Source organism: Salvelinus alpinus, chromosome 29 (assembly GCF_045679555.1).
Source record: "Salvelinus alpinus chromosome 29, SLU_Salpinus.1, whole genome shotgun sequence".
Classification (NCBI taxonomy): domain Eukaryota; kingdom Metazoa; phylum Chordata; class Actinopteri; order Salmoniformes; family Salmonidae; genus Salvelinus; species Salvelinus alpinus.
The window spans coordinates 24,911,307-24,934,074 of record NC_092114.1 but is presented as its reverse complement, the minus strand read 5'-3'; the positions used below and the strand labels follow the sequence as shown (position 1 = coordinate 24,934,074).

General features: G+C 42.6%; 1 protein-coding gene across 2 annotated transcripts in view; it reads left to right on the top strand.

The window, feature by feature from the left end:
- Nucleotides 1-22,768, top strand: part of LOC139559367 (CUB and sushi domain-containing protein 3-like) — a 700,638-nt gene that overhangs the window by 319,185 nt on the left and 358,685 nt on the right. For both annotated transcript variants that reach the window (XM_071375335.1, XM_071375334.1), the window contains exon 7: nucleotides 13,976-14,053. In XM_071375335.1, coding sequence (XP_071231436.1) covers nucleotides 13,976-14,053 — 78 coding nt within the window. The remainder of the gene's footprint in view (nucleotides 1-13,975; nucleotides 14,054-22,768) is intronic.

The window sequence follows — 22,768 nt, the reverse complement described above, 5'->3', positions numbered from 1 at the left end:
GGCTGCATTCATCGTAGCTGGGGATTTTAACAAGGCTAATCTAAAAACAAAACTCCCTAAATTCTATCAGCATATCGATTGTGCTACCAGGGCTGGAAAAACCCTAGATCATTGTTATACTAATTTCCGCGACGCATATAAGGCCCTCCCCCGCCCCCCTTTCGGAAAAGCTGACCACGACTCCATTTTGTTGATTCCAGCCTACAAACAGAAACTAAAACAACAAGCTCCCGCGCTCAGGTCTGTTCAACGCTGGTCCGACCAATCTGAATCCACGCTTCAAGACTGCTTCGATCACGCGGATTGGAATATGTTCCGCATTGCGTCCAACAACAATATTGACGAATATGCTGATTCGGTGAGCGAGTTCATTAGGAAGTGCATTGACGATGTCGTACCCACAGCAACGATTAAAACATTCCCAAACCAGAAACCGTGGATTGACGGCAGCATTCGCGTGAAACTGAAAGCGCGAACCACTGCTTTTAACCAGGGCAAGGTGACCGGAAGCATGACCGAATACAAACAGTGTAGCTATTCTCTCCGCAAGGCAATCAAACAGGCTAAGTCCCAAGTACAGAGACAAAATCGAGTCGCAATTCAACAGCTCAGACACAAGAGGTATGTGGCAGGGTCTACAGTCAATCACGGATTACAAAAAGAAAACCAGCCCCGTCGCGGACCAGGATGTCTTGCTCCCAGACAGGCTAAACAACTTTTTTGCCCGCTTTGAGGACAATACAGTGCCACTGACACGGCCCCCTACCAAAACCTGCGGGCTCTCCTTCACTGCAGCCGAGGTGAGTAAAACATTTAAACGTGTTAACCCTCGCAAGGCTGCAGGCCCAGACGGCATTCCCAGCCGCGTCCTCAGAGCATGCGCAGACCAGCTGGCTGGTGTGTTTACGGACATATTCAATCAATCCTTATCCCAGTCTGCTGTTCCCACATGCTTCAAGAGGGCCACCATTGTTCCTGTTCCCAAGAAAGCTAAGGTAACTGAGCTAAACGACTACCGCCCCGTAGCACTCACTTCCGTCATCATGAAGTGCTTTGAGAGACTAGTCAAGGACCATATCACCTCCACCCTACCGGACCCCCTAGACCCACTCCAATTTGCTTACCGACCCAATAGGTCCACAGACGACGCAATCGCAACCACACTGCACACTGCCCTAACCCATCTGGACAAGAGGAATACCCATGTGAGAATGCTGTTCATCGATTACAGCTCAGCATTTAACACCATAGTACCCTCCAAACTCGTCATCAAGCTCGAGACCCTGGGTCTCGACCCCGCCCTGTGCAACTGGGTCCTGGACTTCCTAACAACATCTCCACCCCGCTGATCCTCAACACTGGGGCCCCACAAGGGTGCGTTCTGAGCCCTCTCCTGTACTCCCTGTTCACCCACGACTGCGTGGCCATGCACGCCTCCAACTCAATCATCAAGTTTGCGGATGACACTACAGTGGTAGGCTTGATTACCAACAACGACGAGACGGCCTACAGGGAGGAGGTGAGGGCCCTCGGAGTGTGGTGTCAGGAAAATAACCTCACACTCAACGTCAACAAAACAAAGGAGATGATTGTGGACTTCAGGAAACAGCAGAGGGAGCACCCCCCTATCCACATCGACGGGTCAGTAGTGGAGAAGGTGGAAAGTTTTAAGTTCCTCGGTGTACACATCACGGACAAACTGAATTGGTCCACCCACACAGACAGCGTTGTGAAGAAGGCGCAGCAGCGCCTCTTCAACCTCAGGAGGCTGAAGAAATTCGGCTTGTCACCAAAAGCACTCACAAACTTCTACAGATGCACAATCGAGAGCATCCTGTCGGGCTGTATCACCGCCTGGTACGGCAACTGCTCCGCCCACAACCGTAAGGCTCTCCAGAGGGTAGTGAGGTCTGCAGAACACACCACCGGGGGCAAACTACCTGCCCTCCAGGACACCTACACCACCCGATGTCACAGGAAGGCCATAAAGATCATCAAGGACAACAACCACCCAAGCCACTGCCTGTTCACCCCGCTATCATCCAGAAGGCGAGGTCAGTACAGGTGCATCAAAGCAGGGACCGAGAGACTGAAAAACAGCTTCTATCTCAAGGCCATCAGACTGTTAAACAGCCACCACTAACATTTAGCGGCCGCTGCCAACATACTGACTCAACTCCAGCCACTTTAAAAATGGGAATTGATGGAAATTATGTAAAAATGTACCACTAGCCACTTTAAACAATGCCACTTAATATAATGTTTACATACCCTACATTACCCATCTCATATGTATATACTGTACTCTATATCATCTACTGCATCTTGCCATCTTTATGTAATACATGTACCACTAGCCACTTTAAACTATGCCACTTTATGTTTACATACCCTACAGTACTCATCTCATATGTATATACCGTACTCTATACCATCTACTGCATCTTGCCATGCCGTTCTGTACCACCACTCATTCATATATCTTTATGTACATATTCTTTATCCCTTTACACTTGTGTGTGTGTATAAGGTAGTAGTTGTGGAATTGTTAGGTTAGATTACTTGTTGGTTATTACTGCATTGTCGGAACTAGAAGCACAAGCATTTCGCTACACTCGCATTAACATCTGCTAACCATGTGTATGTGACTAATAAAATTTGATTTGATTTGATTTGAACTCTAGCTGTATAATTTATTGTAGTTATCTTTCCTTTCTGTCACGACTAAGCAGTGAGCAAGACCAGCGTGTCAGGTGCCAAAATGTAATTGTAAAAACAAATTACACCATAAAATCAGTCATTTAGTATGCAATCACTTTAGCTCTACATTGGTATGGTTCCCAATTAAGCAGCCAAAGGCAGTTAAATGAAGCAATAAGGCCAGAGGGGGTGTGGTATATTGCCAATATTCCAGAGCTAAGGGCAGTTCTTAAGCACGACGCAACACTGAGTTTTTGGGCCACTTAATACCTGGACACCGAAGCTGTGATTGATAGTATATGATGGAATTTGAAACGTTCTTGAGACACTTTTATAAAGACTTGCCAAGACTTTAAAGACACAACCTCTAATTTCAAGTTCTGAAAGGTCCAATGCAGCTGTTTTTATCCCAATATCAAATCATTTCTGGGTAACAATTAGGTACCTTACAGTGATTTTTCTAGCAAAGAGCAATTTCTCAAGCAAGAATTTTGCTAGGACTGTCTGTTAGTGGGGAAAACCAAAAACGATTTGTTATTGGCAGAAAGGTTTGGAACTCTCATTGGTCTATTAAAAAATGTACCTTCTTATGATGTCACCAGGCAGGCCAAAACTCCATCCCACCAAAACAGGCAGGCATTTCAGGTAGTCTTTCCAAACAGCTCTTACACTAAAAGGGCATTATCATAATTTTCACAATTTTACAGTATTATTCCAACCTCATAGTGTGGAAATACAGTACCAGTCAAGAGTTTGGAGACACCTGCTCATTCAAGGGTTTTTCTTTATTTTTACTATTTTCTACATTGTAGAATAATAGTGAAGACATAAACAGTATAAAATAACACATATGGAATCATGTAGTAACCAAAAAAGTGTGTCACGCCTACTCCCGCTCTTCCCCCCTGGCGTTTGAGGGCACCAGGCTGCCCTGCATTACGCACTCCTGCCACCATCATTTACGCACACCAGCCTTCCCTCGTCAAGCGCTTCAGCAATATTGGACTCACTTGTACTCACTCAATCACCTGTTTATTACCTCCCCTATATTTGTCAGTTCTCCAGCTCTGTTCCCCGCTGCTGCATTGTCTGTCATATATCCATATTACCCGTGTGCTGACGCTGTTCCTGTCTTGTTCTATGTCTGTTCCCTATTAAATGTCTGACTCCCCGTACCTGCTTCTCCTGTCCGGCGTCGGTCGTTACAGAATAATGCAGCCATCACACGAAGCATCAGGGAGTACTGGCGTTCCTGTTGGTGGTGGCTTCGGTCCTGGGTCGCCGCCGATGGAACCGGGTGTGCCTAGCCAGCTTGTCGGGCTTCCACGCCCTAGCTGTTTCGAGAGGTTTCCTTGCCCCAGGTGGCTCGGAAGGCGCCCATCCCACCTCAGGCCTCAGCCGGATCGTCAGGTCTTCTTCGCCCAGCCAGCCCATGAGTTTTCTTGTTTTGTTGGTGAAGTTGGGCTTGGATTCCACCACCGATGGAACTGGGGGTGCCGAAGCCAGCTCGTTGAGCTTCCACGTCCTAGCTAGCTCGAGAGGTTTCCTTGCTTCGGTTGGCTCGGCAGGTTCCCATCCCACGTCACGCTCCGCCGGATCATCGGGCTTCCACGCCACAGCGGAATCGACAGGCGTTCATGCCTCAGCCGGATCGTCAGGTTCTTATGCCTCAGCCGGCTCGCCAGGCTCCCGAGCCCCTGCCGGTTCGTTGGGAGTTTACCCCCAACCGGCTTGCCCAGCGCCCATGTCTCAGCAAGCATGCCCAGGTGAGACGCCGGGTGGCACCCCTAGAGAGGGGGGGTACTGTCAGGTCTGCTCCCGCTTTTCCCCCCTGGCGCTCGAGGGCGCCAGGCGCCAGGCTGCCCTGCATTACACACTCCTGCCACCATCATTACGCACACCTGCCTTCCCACGTCACGCGCTTCAGCGATATTGGACTCACCTGGACTCAATCACCTGTTTATTACCTCCCCTATATTTGTCAGTTCCCCAGCTCTGTTCCCCGCTGCTGCATTGTTTGTCATATGTCCATATTACCCGTGTGCTGACGCTGTTCCTATCTTGTTCTATATCTGTTCCCTAATAAATGTCTGACTCCCCGTACCTGCTTCTCCTGTCCGGCGTCAGTCGTTACAAAGTGTTAAACAAATCAAAATACATTTTATATTTGAGATTCTTCAAAGTAGCCATCCTTTGCCTTGATGACAGCTTTTGTACACTCTTGGCATTTTCTCAACCTGCTTCACCTGGAATGCTTTTCCAACAGGTTTGAAGGACTTCCCACTTATGCTGAGCACTTGTTGGCTGCTTTTCCTTCATTCTGCGGTCCAACTCATCCCAAACCATCTCAATTGGGTTGAGGTCAGCTGATTGTGGAGGCCAGGTCATCTGATGCAGCACTCCATCACTCTCCTTCTTGGTCAAATAGCCCTTACACAGCCTGGAGATGTGTTGGGTCATTGTCTTGTTGTGAAAAAAATTCTAGTTCCACTAAGCGCAAACCAGATGGGATGGCGTATTGCTGCAGAATGCTGTGGTAGCCATGCTGGTTAAGTGTGCCTTGAATTCAAAATATATCACAGACAGTGTCACCAGCAAAGCACCCCACACCATCACACCTCCTCCTCTATGATTCATGGTGGGAACCACACATGTGGAGCTCATCCGTTCACCTATGCGTCTCACAAAGACATGGCGGCTGGAACCAAAAATCTCCAATTTCTACCATTTAGGCCTGATTTATGCGTTCTCCTCTGAACAGTTGATGTTGAGATGTGTCTGTTACTTGAACTCTGTGAAGTATTTATTTGGGCTGCAATCTGAGGTGCGTTTAACTCTAATTAACTTATCCTTTGCAGCAGAGATAACTTTGTGGCGGTCCTCATGAGAGCCAGTTTCATCATAGCGCTTGATGGTTTTTGCGACGGCACCTGAAGAAACTTTCAAAGTTCTTGAAATGTTCCGTTTTGATTGACCTTCATGTCTTAATGTAATGATGGACTGTTGTTTCTCTTTGCTTATTTGAGCTGTTCTTGCCATAAAATGGACTTGGTCTTTTACCAAATAGGGCTATCTTCTGTATACCATATGTGTTATTTCATAGTTTTGATGTCTTCACTATTATTCTAAAATGTAGAAAATATCAAAAATAAGGTAAAACCCTGGAATAAGTAGGTGTCCAAACTTGTGACTTGTACTGTATATATAAAACTGTATATATAAAACTCCGAAAATAGGCATTTTTGACTGTACTGGGCATCATGTTTACAATGATTCCAATTACTTTGGAAAACATTCCAAACATCAGCGTTTTTATAAATGAGGGCAGTTGCCAGCACCTCTTTCAAAAGTGTCATTCTCACAGAAGCTGATGTCACACTGTGTGCTCACCATTTATAATGCTGCTCTTTGCATTAACTTTAATCATAAATACACCCAGGAGAGAAATGTATTTCAATGGTGCCATTAGGTTTAGTATGGCTCTCATCTGAACTCATAGCACTCATAAAATGTCTTTGAGAACAAGGTCATCCTAAGGTGTGTGAGGTTAGCACATGCGGTAAGATTTTAACAGTGAGGAGGCAAGACAATGAGAGCAAATTTTTATGCCCAGGGTGAAGCTTTTATTTGGAAGTGAGGAATAATGCTGGCGACTGAACAAATATTTACAACCAAAATAACAAACAGGCTGATGAACAAAAAGATAGTCCTAATAAACTTATCTGGATAAACCCATTGTTTAGAGTGCTCAAAAGAAAACCCCAGGCTTCAACTATGCCTGAAAATCCAGCAGCATGCCAACCCATTACCAGTCTCTGTCTCACAAAATTTTTAAATATATGAGTTTAAATAGCACTTCCCATGATGCATCTGACCAATGAGAGACAGCCATATCATGACGTTAATTAACTTTCAAAGGCACACATTACAATATACACATGTTCCGTTAACAAACATATATGTATTATCATACACACACAATTCAATAAAGGTGCTTACCCCACATAGATACAGTTAATAGATGGGTTTCTCAAATCATTAACCGTTTGGAAGGGTTTGGTTAACCATATAAGATATACTGTATCTTTAGATCAAGTGACTGAAGACATAGGACAATCGTCACATCTTGGAATGGACATTGTCTGATGTACTGAACTGCAATAGAGCTGTAGTCTCAAACCGCATTTAAAAAAAAAAATATTGTTTAACCTTTATTTAACTAGGTAATTCGGTTAAGAACAAATTCTCATTTACAATGACCGCCTACACTGACCAAACCCGGACAACGCTGGGCCAATTGTGCGCCGCGCTATGAGACTCCCAATCACGGCCGGTTGGGATACAGCATGAGGTGTCTTACATCTCAAATGATTTTGTTGTTTCATTTACTATATTATATTTCTAGCTTTGCTTTACCTTTGTGCAATTAACCAATATTTATTTAGTTTTTTCACATCTTAATGTATTATTACCAAAATGTTTGTGTTCTATTAATCCAGTTGAACTTGTAAGATACATTTACATTTAATCACATATGCGGTTATTGTACCAATTGTACAACTACTGAATTGATGAGTGTCGATGCAATCTCTGTCCTACTCGTGTTGGACACAGGGGACCGTCAGTTAGGGTGGTCTGCACCGTGTGTATCCAATCTGTCATCAGTGATGGTTCACACAAGGGTTATGGGTGACAGGCAGCGAAGCCGCTCCCACTCCGATCTATTCACTGACTGAGTGAAGCAGCAAAGGTTAATTAAGCAGGGAGGTGAAATATGATCATCACATTGTCTTTTCCTTCATCCCCCTGATAACAAACGACCCTGCAAATACCTCTTAGCCTGATTCTAGCCCAGTGAATAATCTGACACGCCAGACAGAGGACAATTACAGTAATCTATCCTTGACATGATGGACGAGGGGATAAGATGCCCCAGGACTGGCGCTGAGGAGATAAGAATACAATTTAGTGTTGAACGTTGTCGTCTCAAAGATCATCCTCACATTTGTTTTTCAGTTGTTGATAACACTACAGGTGTGACATTGTGACAAAAAATGTATGACAGAAGTGACACTGAATCTTACACTGTGGTGCATATGTGTTACATTTGGCCTTTCATGGCCGAGATCCTTCAGTTAGAACGATCCTGACCTTGGGTGTCCAAACATTCTTGAGCGGATCAATGTCTGCAAAAAAAAGAAGCAAGTGTAGAAATTAGAAACTGCGATGGTTTCAAGCCTTGCTGCCCACTAATGTCCAGATGGGGCTCAATGATAGTATTTAATCCAATAATTCACCCTAGAATTAGACTCTTAGACTCTTTGCATGATTCAGTATACAATCAGATCTTAATTTCACCCAAATGTTGCATATCCGCTTCCCTGCCCTCCCGGACAATATATGTAGGAAAAGTGGCACTCTAATAGTGCCCCAAAATATCTAATGGCTATCGCTTTCAAGATACACTGGATGGACAAAAGAATGTGGACACCTGCTCGTCAAACATCTCATTCCAAAATCATGGGCATTAATATGGAGTTGGTCCCCCTTTGCTGCTTTAACAGCCTCCACTCTTCTGGGAAGGCTTTCCTCTAGATGTTGGAACATTGCTGCGGGGACTTGCTTACATTCAGCCACAAGAGCATTAGTGAGGTGATGTTGGGAGATTAGGCCTGGCTCGCAGCCGGCGTTTAATTCATCCCAAAGGTGTCTGATGGGGTTGAGGTCAGGGTTCTGTGCAGGCCAGTCCAGTCTAGTTCTTCCACACCGATCTCGAAACAATTTTTGTATGGACCTCGTTTTGTGCACGGGGGCATTGGCATCCCCAAACTGTTGCCACGAAGTTGGAAGCACGGAATCATGGCGAAATAATGTTATTTTATGTTGTAGCATTAAGATTTCCCTTCACTGGAACTAAGGGGCCTAGCCGGAACCATGAGAAACAGCACCAGACCATTAATCCTCCTCCACCAAACTTCACAGTTTGCAATATGCATTCGGGCAGGTAGCGTACTCCTAGCATCCACCAAATCCAGATTTGTCCGATGGACTGCCAGATGGTGAAGCGTGATTCATCACTCCAGAGAATACGTTTCCATTGCTCCAGAGTCCTATGGCGACAAGCTTTACACCACTCCAGCCGACGCTCGGCATTGCTCTGCCATGGAAACCCATTTCATGAAGCTCCCGACCAACAGTTTTTGGGCTGACGTTGCTTCCGGAGGCAGTTTAGAACTCGGAAGTTAGTGTTGCAACCGAGTAGAGACAATTTTTACGAGCTACGCGCTTCAGCACTCAGCAGTCCCGTTCTGTGCGCTTGTGTGGCCTACCACTTTGCGGCTGAGCTGTTGTTGCTCCTAGACGTTTCCACTTCCCAATAACATCACTTACAGTTGACCGAGGCAGGTCTAGCAGGGCAGAGATTTGACGAACGGACTTGTTGGAAAGGTGGCTTCCTATGACGGTGCCACATTGAAAGTCACTGAGCTCTTCAGTACGGGCCATTCTACTGCCAATGTTTGTCTATGAAGATTGCATGTGTGCTCGATTTTATACACCTGTCAGCAACGGGTGTGGCTGAAATAGCCAAATCCACCAATTTGAAGGGGTGTCCACATACTTTTGTAGTGTAGTGTGAGTGCCCATCTCAGATGCTTAGCAGAGAATGCAAGATTTAGTTACTATGACATAAATTAAAGATAAAACTTAGCTATTCATTTCAACCCCATGCACTTTGCCAATTAAATCCGCTGACCAGGACTTGAGCCAAACATAGTATGTCATATAGAATGAAACACTAAAGATCCAATGCAGCCATTTTTATCTCAATATCAAATAATTTATGTGTAAAGATTATTTACCATAATTGATTGTTTTCAAGTAAAATTGTCCCAAAGAAACAAAAATAGCTTCTTAGCAAAGAGCAATTTTTCCAAACATAATTTCGCTAGGACTGTCTGGGAGTGGTTTGAGTGGGAAAGGGAAAATTAGCTGTTTTGGCAGAGAGGTTTGTAACTCTCTTTCTTATTTGCCTATTAACTAATTCACTGCATGGTGGCGTCACCATGGAAGGCCAAAACTTCTTCCCACAAAAACAGGCTGAACTTAGAGTTGTTTTTTTCAAACAGCTCTTACACTAAAAGGACATTATCATCATTTACACAATTTCAAAGTATTATTCCAACCTCATAGTGTGGAAATATATATAAAACACAAGGAAATCACATTTTTGACTGCACTGGCTCTTTAATTAGGATATGTTGTCAGGTCACATTTTTATTGTGTTATCATAGATGTCAACAGTTTGTCAGGGGGTTTTGTAGTGTCTCTGGGGATTTCATTTTGACATTTGAGTTACAATGTGCATGGGGAAATTGCTAGATTGCTGAAGTTAGCAGAACTGAAACTGCATAAATAAACATAATTTTGCACCAATCTTGGAAGTAATAAATCTGAACAATACATTTTCTGTATAAGGTTCTATAGCTCCTATATCAGCCCCCAATAAAGTATTTCACTGCCCCCATAAGCTAGAGGCTATGAGAGAATGATCAGAGCTTCTTTAAGTTGTTATCGGGCACCAATTTCAACTTGAACTTGATTTGTCCACTTAACTCCATGCTCCAAGTGCTCCATTTTCTCCTCAATACTAGTTGTAGTTTACTACAAGTCCTATTTCTTTAACCTTTTTACAGTGAAGGGTATCCTAACAGCTAGCCAATTAGACATGGTGGAATGTGTCTAGTGTAAAGAGGATGTATTTTATAGACGACTACACCAATGTAATGACATTGTACGTTTTGACTGGACAGATTGGATGTACCATTTGGTTTGTCTCAAGGCCTTACCTGGCCCTTACTCCGTTAAAATACCCCCCCCTCACTACCCTAGTTCAATTATGTTCTTTTAACCCACCTCCTCTCACTCCTCTAGTTCAGTTATGTTCCTACAACACTAACGTGGCTTTATTGGCCCTTTAACCTGTGGCCTTTAGGCAAGGTAGAATGAGATATTGAATCCTAGGTTGCCAGGCTACAGCAGAATTCTCTGTGTATATTTCTGTCTCACCCAGTTATAGTGTAGTACCGGCCGCAAGATTATAGTGCAGTATAGTACAGACTGCTTTTCATTTCTATTCTCTTAAATCCCATATAAAGTCAAAACAGCACAAAACAAGTGGAAAATAGATTCCTCAAACACATGGTTGATTAAATGTGTGCTCTATGACAGTGGTTCCCAACCAGGGGTACTAGGACCCCTAGGGGTACTTGGCCTATCCACAGGGGGTACTTGAGAAGACTCATGAGAGCATGGGATTACTGCTAGAATGCACATGAGGGGGTACTTCAGGGGTACTCCTGGCAGAGAAAAATTCAGTTGGTGTTAAAAGAAAAAGGTTGGGAACCACTGCTCTGTGATTTGGTAGGTACCCATTGTCTTGGAGTCAGACTGCATTTTCATTTGCTAAATTAGAAAGACATGTTTTGGAAAAGAGATGGTTGCCTTCCTCCTCGTACATATCCTTTCTTAATCATTCTACGAATTACGAAATGTCACGACTGAACAGCAGATATCAACCAATAGGCAACCTGTGCGAGTCGGCATAAGACAAGAAACGCAAATCCATTTTAAATTGACTAATTGTAGCTTCTTCTGGCACAGCATGGGAGTCACTGTATAATTTTTGGCTTTATTTATTAATGAAAGAATGCTGACCAGAGGGCTATAAAATGGGAGTAATAAACCATTCAGGTTTGGTTTAATAAGAGCTCAGACTGAAGGTGCCATTTTTCAATCCTACATAGTGCCTGAGGAATGCCTTGGGTCTTTAAGGCTGCGTTTGAATTGGTATTTTAACTAATCAGATCAGTTCTGAAAAATATCTGATGTGAAAAGATCTGATGTGATTGGTCAAAAGACCAATTAGTGGAAAAAATTATCAGAATTTGGGCTGCCTGTGTAAACACAGCCTTACATAGTTTACATACTGTATCAGCACAAAGAAACTCGTCGGCTGATTTATCGCAAAGCAAATTAACCAGATCCCAAGAAAGGACATTAAGGCATGGCAAATGAGGCTGCTCAAGTGGTGCTCATCGGTGACCATCGAAGTGTCACCCGTAAATGAAGAGGCAGATCCCTCACAGATGAACTATAATTAAATAAGTCGATTACATGTCATTATTAAAAGAGTTCATCATCTGTGCCATTATTCATGTTGGGCACTGCTTGTACGGAAGAGGTACTTGTACGGAAGAGGTACTCTCCACTCTAACTGAATATGCGATAATACCAGCTTGAATGATTTTCTGTTATTCTCAGCTGTACACACTGTTTCTGACATGAGGTACTATTGTGGACTTTGGACTTTTTGAAGAATTTCAAGTGAAAATATAACAGCTAAGCAAGTAGTAACAGGAAACCACAGGTCTGCAGAAGCTTTGAAGCATACTGTACAGTAGCTGCCCATTGGTTAAAAACTGGTTGAAAAGTATAAATCTGTGTGATGACGTTGAATCAATGTGGAAAACTGATTGGAATATTTAAAAAAACGTAAGGGAATTTCTTATTTTTTTCACCCAACTTTTTACCTACATCCAATGACATGGTCACAGTCTAATTCACGTAGAAATGCAAATCAACTTTTTACCTACATCCAATGACATGGTCACAGTCTAATTCACGTAGAAATGCAAAATCAAACTAGGCTTTGAACACTTTTTCCTTACAAGTTGGTCTGTTCATAATCGGAATTACACAACCTTTGATGTCTGAAACTCTAAGATTATGTTTTTAATGCAATCTTTCCCAGTATAAGGGACAGGTTGACGTGTATTGGGATGAGTCTTGTCCTTGAGGCAGAACTGAGCGATTCCGCATGGTGGGCCAGCAGCAAAGTCAAATGGGTATATTGTAAAAATGTGCTTTTTGGTCTTAATTTAATGTTAGTGTTAGGCATTAGGGTTAGCAGTGTGGTTATGGTTAAGGTTAGGGTTAGGTTTAATTACTTTTATGACTTTGTGGCTGTGCCAGCTAGTGACTACTCAGAGCTGCCTCCAGAACAAGATTCATGATGAAAAACGCTAGTCTGCGTGTAAGGGTGGGCAAACCTTTTCGATCTCAGCCATCTCTATGTCAATATTCTGAAGGACAACTGGCAGTTGTCAAAAACCGTTGCACCTCTCAGTCTGTCATTCAGTGAAACATGTATGGACATATCATAATGACTTTCACCCCAGACTTCATCTTTGGATCAAGATGTTAAGAATGACTTAGCTCTATATTTAAAAAAAAAGATTCTCATATTTTTTTACGGACAAGCTGAATGAGTGAAGCCAATGTCAATGTGCTAGTGTAACTTTCTGTGTTAAATGTGTGAGGCTGTGAGGGTTGCCCTGAACTACGGAAGAGAGAGAGAGAGCACCTCCACAGCCTCACACAATGCTACATGCTTCTTATCCCACCTATTTTCCATATCCTAATATAATCCTTCATCATCCCATGTTATATCTGAAAGTGAATCGATGGGTACTTTTTAACAAAACAATTAAATATGTAATGATAGATGTTTGGGTTTTTTGAACGCATACTGTTTTGGAAAACAGAAAAGAAAACATTTATCATGATGTTTTTACAAATGTTGAATGTGATCCTGTTATTATTATTATTATTACGCTTGTCATTCCTCACAGGGCTTCTGTTCAAATTAGCTGAAATAGTGATGAAAGCCAGCACAACACCTGAAAATCCCTATTTTGCTCAGGGGCAGTGTGTTATGTGCATGTGCGCGCGAGTGTGTGTGTATGTACGTGTGTGTATGTGAGCGGACGTCTGCACTGTTATGTCCCAACGTGCCATTCTGCGGCGTAACAAATCGGCCATTCTGTTGCAAAAAAAAACCTTGACAGCCTCCTCTGCCCTGAAGATTCCTCTGAGTATTGTGGCTAAAGGCTGATCCATATTGGCTGCTCTACTCTACCCTGGTCTGGTCTGGTCTGCCGTCCTACAAAACCCCCCAATCATTTCAAGGTTGACAAATGAACAGAAGCCCTGTCGGCTACTTATATATCAATATCTTTCTCCTCCTCTTTTTATCGTTTCATTTTAGCGTGCCTATTTTCTTTCTGCACATTATTCTTTGTTGTTACCTGCTGCTGCTATGATTTGTGCTCTTCTCCATAAGCTTGGAGGATGGCTTTCTTGGTTTTCAATGCTGATCAGTTTATTTGGAACATGTTTTACCTGATTTCATGTTTTTGTTTTCCCTTTTAACTAGTGAAACGGTCTGTAGACTTTAAATCTAGAGGAGTAAAATTATTCCCAGGAAAAGACAACAGCAACAAGTTTTCTATCTGTGAGTCTACCCTTTGTTACTCTGTTATGGTAAATCTGTGATTTCTTTTTTCCCGTGTGTGCTTGTGCGTGTTTGTTTGTCGATTGTGTTTCATGTTTTCAATAATTTGGTAATTGCTTTGTTTGGACTCGTAACCTGTTGAATGCACGATCAGTCCCCCAGCCCACCCATCATGCCTTGAATCAATAACCATTGGTCTTGTAGAGCATCAATAATGATAAGGCATATGTGCACTGTGCAATCCTGGAGGATGAAGGTTGCCTTGTCCGAGCCAGAACAGCTAATCCGGCAGGAGAGAGTACACCCCATGGACAGGACACTAGTCTATCGCAGGGCCTTACGCCAAATCCATCTCCTTAATGCTGAGAGCCAAGAAGAGAGGCATCTGGCCTCATTTTTGGTATGACTCAAGAAGAGAGGCATCTGGCCCCATTTTTGGTATGACTCAAGCAGGGATCAAACCCACAACCTCCTAATCTCAGGATGTACATTAACCACAAGGCCACTGAGTTGATGTGCAATCTTGGAGTTACTCCACCATTCAAACTCCAAATTATTGGCTTCATGCCGTCAAGAAGATATTCCAAAAACAATAACAGACATTCTGTTTGATGATTAGGTCACAATGGCTAACTAGCCAGGTGAAACCACTGTTCCTAATTTTCATTTGCAGACCCTTAGGCTGAATTAATTAAGAAAGATGTGCAAAATGAATCAAGCAAGCTCAGATTATTTATAACTCTGTGTGAATCACACATATTGTTTGTGTATCAATTGTATTACGAGGGCATTGGCTGTATTACAAGGACGTTCTCTGTATTAAACTATAAGTACCCTCAGCAGTATCCTAGGTTTCAATGCAAGAATTTAGTAGTTTTGTCGTGACCATCTGTGTTACAGTATAATCCAACTGTATTTTAGCACGGTATATCACAATATTAATGTGCCATGACCTCACAATGAACCCAAAGCTCAGCTGTGGTACTACCAAGTCATACGTGTGTCAAAGACGACAGAGTTAATAAACAGAAATGCTTGAGTCAAGTTAGCTATATGTGTTTGTGTGGATAGGAAGATAAATGATAAATGAATGAATGTTAATAGTGTTCTGGTGACTAATGCACTCTTGAGCTCTGGCCGTCCTGTGCTACAATGCACGTGTGTGAGTCGATATCGCTTAAAGCCTGTTCCAAGGTGTAGCATATGCAATATTGATTTTAATTATCTGATATTAGGGATGCATTCCACTCCTCAAAGTGGGTAGTCGATGCAATTTCCCTTATTATCGAATCCGCGGGCCAACTCTGGGAGGGAAAAACCGAAAAACCTCTGACTTGGGAAGCATCTTAAATTGATGGAATCCTGATGAACAAAGTACAAACTATTGACGGCCACAGGGTTTTTAATTAAAGACCTAGATAACAACAAAAATCTAGTCGGTGTGTAACGTATATGCTGGGAGTCAGGAAGCAGGTGCAGAAGGTAAGTTTAATGATAAGAATAAGGCAGATAAACAAAACAGGAGAAGCGTACTGAATGTGAACAAAACCAATACTGCCTGATGACTGAGGCTACTGAGGGCTAAATAAAGAGAGAGTAATCAAGGTGATGATGAGGTCCAAGTGTGTGTAACAATTGGGAGCAGGTGTACGTAATGATGGTTGCCAGGACCGGTGGTTACTAGACCGGTGACGTCGAACGCTGGAGCGGTGGAGCAGGAGTAGGTGTGACACAGTGACACTCGTGTTTTTGACCGATGTGTCTTGGGGAATGGTTATCTGTCATGATGAGCTAGGTATGCTCAAGGGCGATATTAGTAAAAATATGGAATGCTCTTAATTTGATGTTTTATGAGTGCATTAATGAATGTTTCATTCTATTCTTATGAAGCATTTTGTTTACCTGAAACCGTTTTGTTCAGTCTGTGTACTTGACACTGTCCATGCAATTAATGTTGTCCACATTTTTTAGCATACTGATTTGTCCATCTACACTGAACAAAGGCACTTCACGAATGGACAGATTTTTTTTTGTCTACTTGAAGAGCTTGCACCACTAATACTGTGCAAAGTCTCAAAAGACAACATGTTCAACTAACTCTATGTGTAATGCAGAGCGCCTTATAGGAGCAGTTTGGGTTAAGTGCCTTGCTCAAGGTAAAAACAATGTATTGTTGCACAACAACATATTTGCATTTTCATGATTTAATAAAGGGTCTGCAACGAAAATTATCGGTCGTATTTAATGTTAGGGCTATTGCGAAAAAGCTCCTGTCAAAACAGTGCTTTTGAGCAATGCAGGCTTTTCGACACCAATTTGGATTTTCACTCATATTCAGTGACAATTTTGTATGAAATAGAAGAAGAAAATAACCAGGATTCCCATAGTCCTCGCTGTCCTCTTCGGCATGTGTGCATGTCATCGCTGCATGTTTGTTTGCTGTTTTTGGGCCATATTGCATGTTATTAAATCCACATTAGAGCATGAGCAATCAGTTAAATGTATTCACAGAGACATGCTTTGCTGTATTTATGCATTTATACAAATATGACGAAACTGAAAAAGCCCCAAAGAACAAAACACTGTTCTTCGAATGCTACTTATCTTTCATTTACATCAATATTATACACAGAGAAAGTAAACAGAAACAATAAAGACTGTAGTGCATAAACATACTAATGTATGAACTGAATAAGTGTTCTTATACCCAGTTAGCAACACTAAAATGGCCCATTTGGCCGAATGCCCCCCCCCCCCCCCCCGGCAAAGTTGTAAGCCCTCCACTGCATACTACAGTATATACGGCTTCCTAGAAGTACTCTGGAATAACTTGAAAAGCAACTAAATTGTTAATCAAGGGCATGACAAGACTCATGGCTTCCTTCCACTTGACAGGAGAAGGACTCCTACTCACTCCAAATCCAATCATCAATAAACCAGGCAATGTGATGAGAACTGGACCCTAGGGAGTCTTTCTGCATGGTTTGTCCATGTTGTACACAGCTTTCTGATGTCTGTCTTTGTGTGAATGATAAATGAGTGACTGTACATTGAAACCTGTGACAGGACTGAGACTGGTGTAACAGGTGAGTTGGTTGGCTGTGTGTGTGTGTGTTTGACTGACTACTCACTGCCAGCCTGTCTAAGTATGGTACTGAGGTTCAAACCCCCTTGGGTTTCACACTTCGCTGGACTTCTCTGCTGGAATAAAAGGCAACTTCTCTAAACATAGCTGACAAATTGTTCTGGTGGTGAAGGGAGGGACTCGATGGAGTGTGCCGAAATTTCATGTGGCGAAGCCTGTCGTTTTAGAACTGCTTTCCAAAGTGACGGATGGTGAAAACAGGGAGCTGGCGTCCCAGCACTGAAGCTTATACAGAGATTGGTTGTGTCCAAAATGGCACCCTATTCCCTATATAGGACACTGCTATTGACCTAGGGCCCGCTCTGGTCAAAGGTAGTGCACTATATGGGGAATAGGGTGCCATTTGAGACGCACTGAGGGTAGAAGAGTCTTGAATGACCCTCTGTAATCAACTGAACAGAAAATCTGTCTTTCCTCTCTTTGTCTTGTGCCATGCCTCATCCATCATACATGAGACCCTAGAACTATTCTCCTGGCATTTTTAAATCATCGCTGTTTTCTTTAGGCCATGTTGTGATGCGCTCATACGACAAGAAACATAACATTGATAGACATAACATTAAGAAACACTGACAGCCATAGATAGAGGATCCTACTCTCCTTTACTCTACAAAATAAAATACAAAACTAAGGGGAAATCTGGGATTGTTACATCATTTGAACTTTAATGATTAATGATTAAACTTTAAATGAATGATTTTCCAAAAAAGGGGGCGGGCTGTCCGCTTCGTTGTTTTTTTCAAATCCCAGAGTACTCATTTTATGTATGACTGATGGCTGTATAAAATATACATACAGAACATTGATAATGTATTGCTCATTTGGACAATAAAGCAAAAGAATGCAACAATCAACAATCACAGCAATCCGCAGTCATCCCCAAAGGGGAACCATTTCTCACCATCATTATTTTTAAAGGCAGCTGTATTTAGACTTGGGAAAAAGACAATGTTATTCTATGTGTAGTGAGTGTTTTTGGGGTTTGTTTCTTGGTTGACACCACCCTTATCTGAGTTGCCAACAACCAGATGTATCCGGATTTCAGGGATACAGTGAGGGAAAAAAGTATTTGATCCCCTGCTGATTTTGTACGTTTGCCCACTGACAAAGGAATGATCAGTCTATAATTTTAATGGTAGGTTTATTTGAACAGTGAGAGACAGAATAACAACAAAGAAATCCAGAAAAACACATGTCAAAAATGTTATAAATTGATTTGCATTTTAATGAGGGAAATAAGTATTTGACCCCCTCTTAATCAGAAAGATTTCTGTCTCCCAGGTGTCTTTTATACAGGTAACGAGCTGAGATTAGGAGCACACTCTTAAAGGGAGTGCTCCTAATCTCAGTTCGTTACATGTATAAAAGACACCTGTCCACAGAAGCAATCAATCAATCAGATTCCAAACTCTCCACCATGGCCAAGACCAAAGAGCTCTCCAAGGATGTCAGGGACAAGATTGTAGACCTACACAAGGCTGGAATGGGCCACAAGACCATCGCCAAGCAGCTTGGTGAGAAGGTGACAACAGTTGGTGTGATTATTCGCAAATGGAAGAAACACAAAAGAACTGTCAATCTCCCTCGGCCTAGGGCTCCATGCAAGATCTCACCTCGTGGAGTTGCAATGATCATGAGAACGGTGAGGAATCAGCCCAGAACTACACGGGAGGATCTTGTTAATGATCTCAAGGCAGCTGGGACCATAGTCACCAGGAAAACAATTGGTAACACACTACGCCGTGAAGGACTGAAATCCTGCAGCGCCCGCAAGGTCCCCCTGCTCAAGAAAGCACATATACATGCCCGTCTGAAGTTTGCCAATGAACATCTGAATGATTCAGAGGACAACTGGGTGAAAGTGTTGTGGTCAGATGAGACCAAAATGGAGCTCTTTGGCATCAACTCAACTCGCCGTGTTTGGAGGAAGAGGAATGCTGCCTATGACCCCCAAGAACACCATCCCCACCGTCAAACATGGAGGTGGAAACATTATGCTTTGGGGGTGTTTTTCTGCTAAGGGGACAGGACAACTTCACCGCATCAAAGGGACGATGGACGGGACCATGTACCGTCAAATCTTGGGTGAGAACCTCCTTCCCTCAGCCAGGGCATTGAAAATGGGTCGTGGATGGGTATTCCAGCATGACAATGACCCAAAACACACGGCCAAGACAACAAAGGAGTGGCTCAAGAAGAAGCACATTAAGGTCCTGGAGTGGCCTAGCCAGTCTCCAGACCTTAATCCCATAGAAAATCTGTGGAGGGAGCTGAAGGTTTGAGTTGCCAAACGTCAGCCTCGAAACCTTAATGACTTGGAGAAGATCTGCAAAGAGGAGTGGGACAAAATCCCTCCTGAGATGTGTGCAAACCTGGTGGCCAACTACAAGAAACGTCTGACCTCTGTGATTGCCAACAAGGGTTTTGCCACCAAGTACTAAGTCATGTTTTGCAGAGGGGTCAAATACTTATTTCCCTCATTAAAATGCAAATCAATTGATAAAAATGTTTGCATGCTTTTTTCTGGATTTTTTTGTTGTTATTCTGTCTCTCACTGTTCAAATAAACCTACCATTAAAATTATAGACTGATCATGTCTTTGTCAGTGGGCAAACGTACAAAATCAGCAGGGGATCAAATACTTTTTTCCCTCACTGTACATCTAATTCAACTTAGCTTCCTTTTCCGCTGAAAAACGGATGTGGGGACTCCGCTCAGGCGTATTCTTTTACGCCTGCTATGTTAGTTTGACACTGACTGCTACTTCCAGGGAGTATTTTGGGATTTCTCCAGCAGCTTACTGACCTAGAGGGAGGCAGCAGTGTAAACATATCCTCCTCTCAGCTGTCAAACGCACTGACATGCTGCTGCTGCCGCTTTGAAAGGAGAACATTTTAGGGCAAAGTAAAGTAGCTGCGGAAAAGCCAAAATAAGGCTGCATTTTGCTGGGTTTGTTTGTTTGTGTGTGTGTGTGTGTGTGTGTGTGTGTGTGTGTGTGTGTGTGTGTGTGTGTGTGTGTGTGTGTGTGTGTGTGTGTGTGTGTGTGTGTGTGTGTGTGTGTGTGTGTGTGTGTGTGTGTGTGTGTGTGTGTGTGTGTGTGTGTGTGTGTGTGTGCGTGTGTTCACTGTTTATGTGTATTTGTGGAATCCATCTACATTTCTACAGTACCGGTCAACAGTTTGGAAACACCTACTCTTACAAGGGTTTTTCTTTGCTTTTACTGTTTTCTACATTGTAGAATAATAGTGAAGATATCAAAACTATGAAATAACACTTATGGAATCATGTAGTAACCAAGAAAGTGTTAAACAAATCCAAATATATTTTATATTTGAGATTCTTCAAAGTAGCCACCCTTTGCCTGATGACAGCTTTGCACACTGGAATGAGTCGGTGTGTCCAAACTTGACTGGTACTGTATACAAAAAAAAAGCTTTTATTTTAGTGTCTATAGTTCCTAAAATTTCCTTGAATAATTATAGTCTTTCTATCTGTTTTGTTTGTTTTCCCCATTATCACATCAGCAGGTTTGCTTCATGCTGATTTGTTTTTATGTTGACCCATTTTAGATATCTAACATTTACTCAGAAGTCGGAAGCGACACGAATGGCCATCGTAAATATCTGAAGTGGGCACTGGGGCCTCTCTTAAAGCACTGTTAAAGTAAGAAACAGTGAACGACCCAGTCTGGTCTAACTCTACTCTATAAAGGATTATAGATTTTATATACGATTAGACACCAGTACAAAGTTTGCAGCTGTCATTTACAGAGAGTCATCAAAGGTAAAACAGTATTTACACTAATCATTAAGAAGTAAATGTGTTCCTTCTGAACATTTATAGCTAATGCATATACATTAGGCCCTTGTCTCATGATTTAATGTCCTGGTTCATGAAGACATATATCCTCAAGAATTCCCGCAGTGTTTCTTAGTCGATTAGTCGTTCAGGCCTTTGCCATTCTCTGTGCATCACACTATGTAGCCTACACTATGCCAGATGGCTCCTGAGAGATATATCCAACGGTCAAACTAATCTCAACAAAGCAACAAAGAAGATAGGCCTACAGTACATACAACAGATCTAATTAACAGCCCTATCCACCAAACATACATACACCTTTTGAACTCACATATACATACAAGTATCCAATACGCCTACACACTAATGAAAAAATGCATAATGTCGTTTCTTAGCATATTCTCCTTCAGAAAGCCAGTAAAGCCACACCCACTCATTCAGCAGGGAGAAATATTGTTTTCCTGTGATGCATATTCTATCAAATACTTTGAATTGTTTTCATTCTTGTTCTGTGTGGCTCATTGCATATTACTACATTTCACCAATCATTTTTTCTTATCTGCTGTCTGTTGTTTTGCTGGTCACAAGGAGATATACTCTATAAAATATTAACTTATTTTGTAGCCTGGGTTGTCTAGCGGTAATGTGTTAGCTTCCGGAACACATGTCTACAGTGTCGGTACATAGGTTTGAATATGGCCTACTGCTCTTTAAAACAATCTCTCTCTATCTTTCCCCACTATCAAGCTGGCCTACTTCCCTTTAACACAATCTCTCTCTATCTTTCCCCACTATCAATCTGGCCTACTTCCCTTTAACACAATCTCTCTCTATCTTTCCCCACTATCAAGCTGGCCTACTTCCCTTTAACACAATCTCTCTCTGTCTTTCCCCACTATCAATCTGGCCTACTTCCCTTTAACACAATCTCTCTCTATCTTTCCCCACTATCAATCTGGCCTACTTCCCTTTAACACAATCTCTCTCTGTCTTTCCCCACTATCAATCTGGCCTACTTCCCTTTAACACAATCCCTCTCTATCTTTCCCCACTATCAATCTGGCCTACTTCCCTTTAACACAATCTCTCTCTATCTTTCCCCACTATCAATCTGGCCTACTTCCCTTTAACACAATCTCTCTCTATCTTTCCCCACTATCAATCTGGCCTACTTCCCTTTAACACAATCTCTCTCTGTCTTTCCCCACTATCAATCTGGCCTACTTCCCTTTAACACAATCCCTCTCTATCTTTCCCCACTATCAATCTGGCCTACTTCCCTTTAACACAATCTCTCTCTATCTTTCCCCACTATCAATCTGGCCTACTTCCCTTTAACACAATCTCTCTCTGTCTTTCCCCACTATCAATCTGGCCTACTTCCCTTTAACACAATCTCTCTCTATCTTTCCCCACTATCAATCTGGCCTACTTCCCTTTAACACAATCTCTCTCTATCTTTCCCCACTATCAGTCTGGCCTACTTCCCTTTAACACAATCTCTCTCTATCTTTCCCCACTATCAATCTGGCCTACTTCCCTTTAACACAATCTCTCTCTATCTTTCCCCACTATCAATCTGGCCTACTTCCCTTTAACACAATCTCTCTCTATCTTTCCCCACTATCAATCTGGCCTACTTCCCTTTAACACAATCTCTCTCTGTCTTTCCCCACTATCAGTCTGGCCTACTTCCCTTTAACACAATCTCTCTCTATCTTTCCCCACTATCAATCTGGCCTACTTCCCTTTAACACAATCTCTCTCTG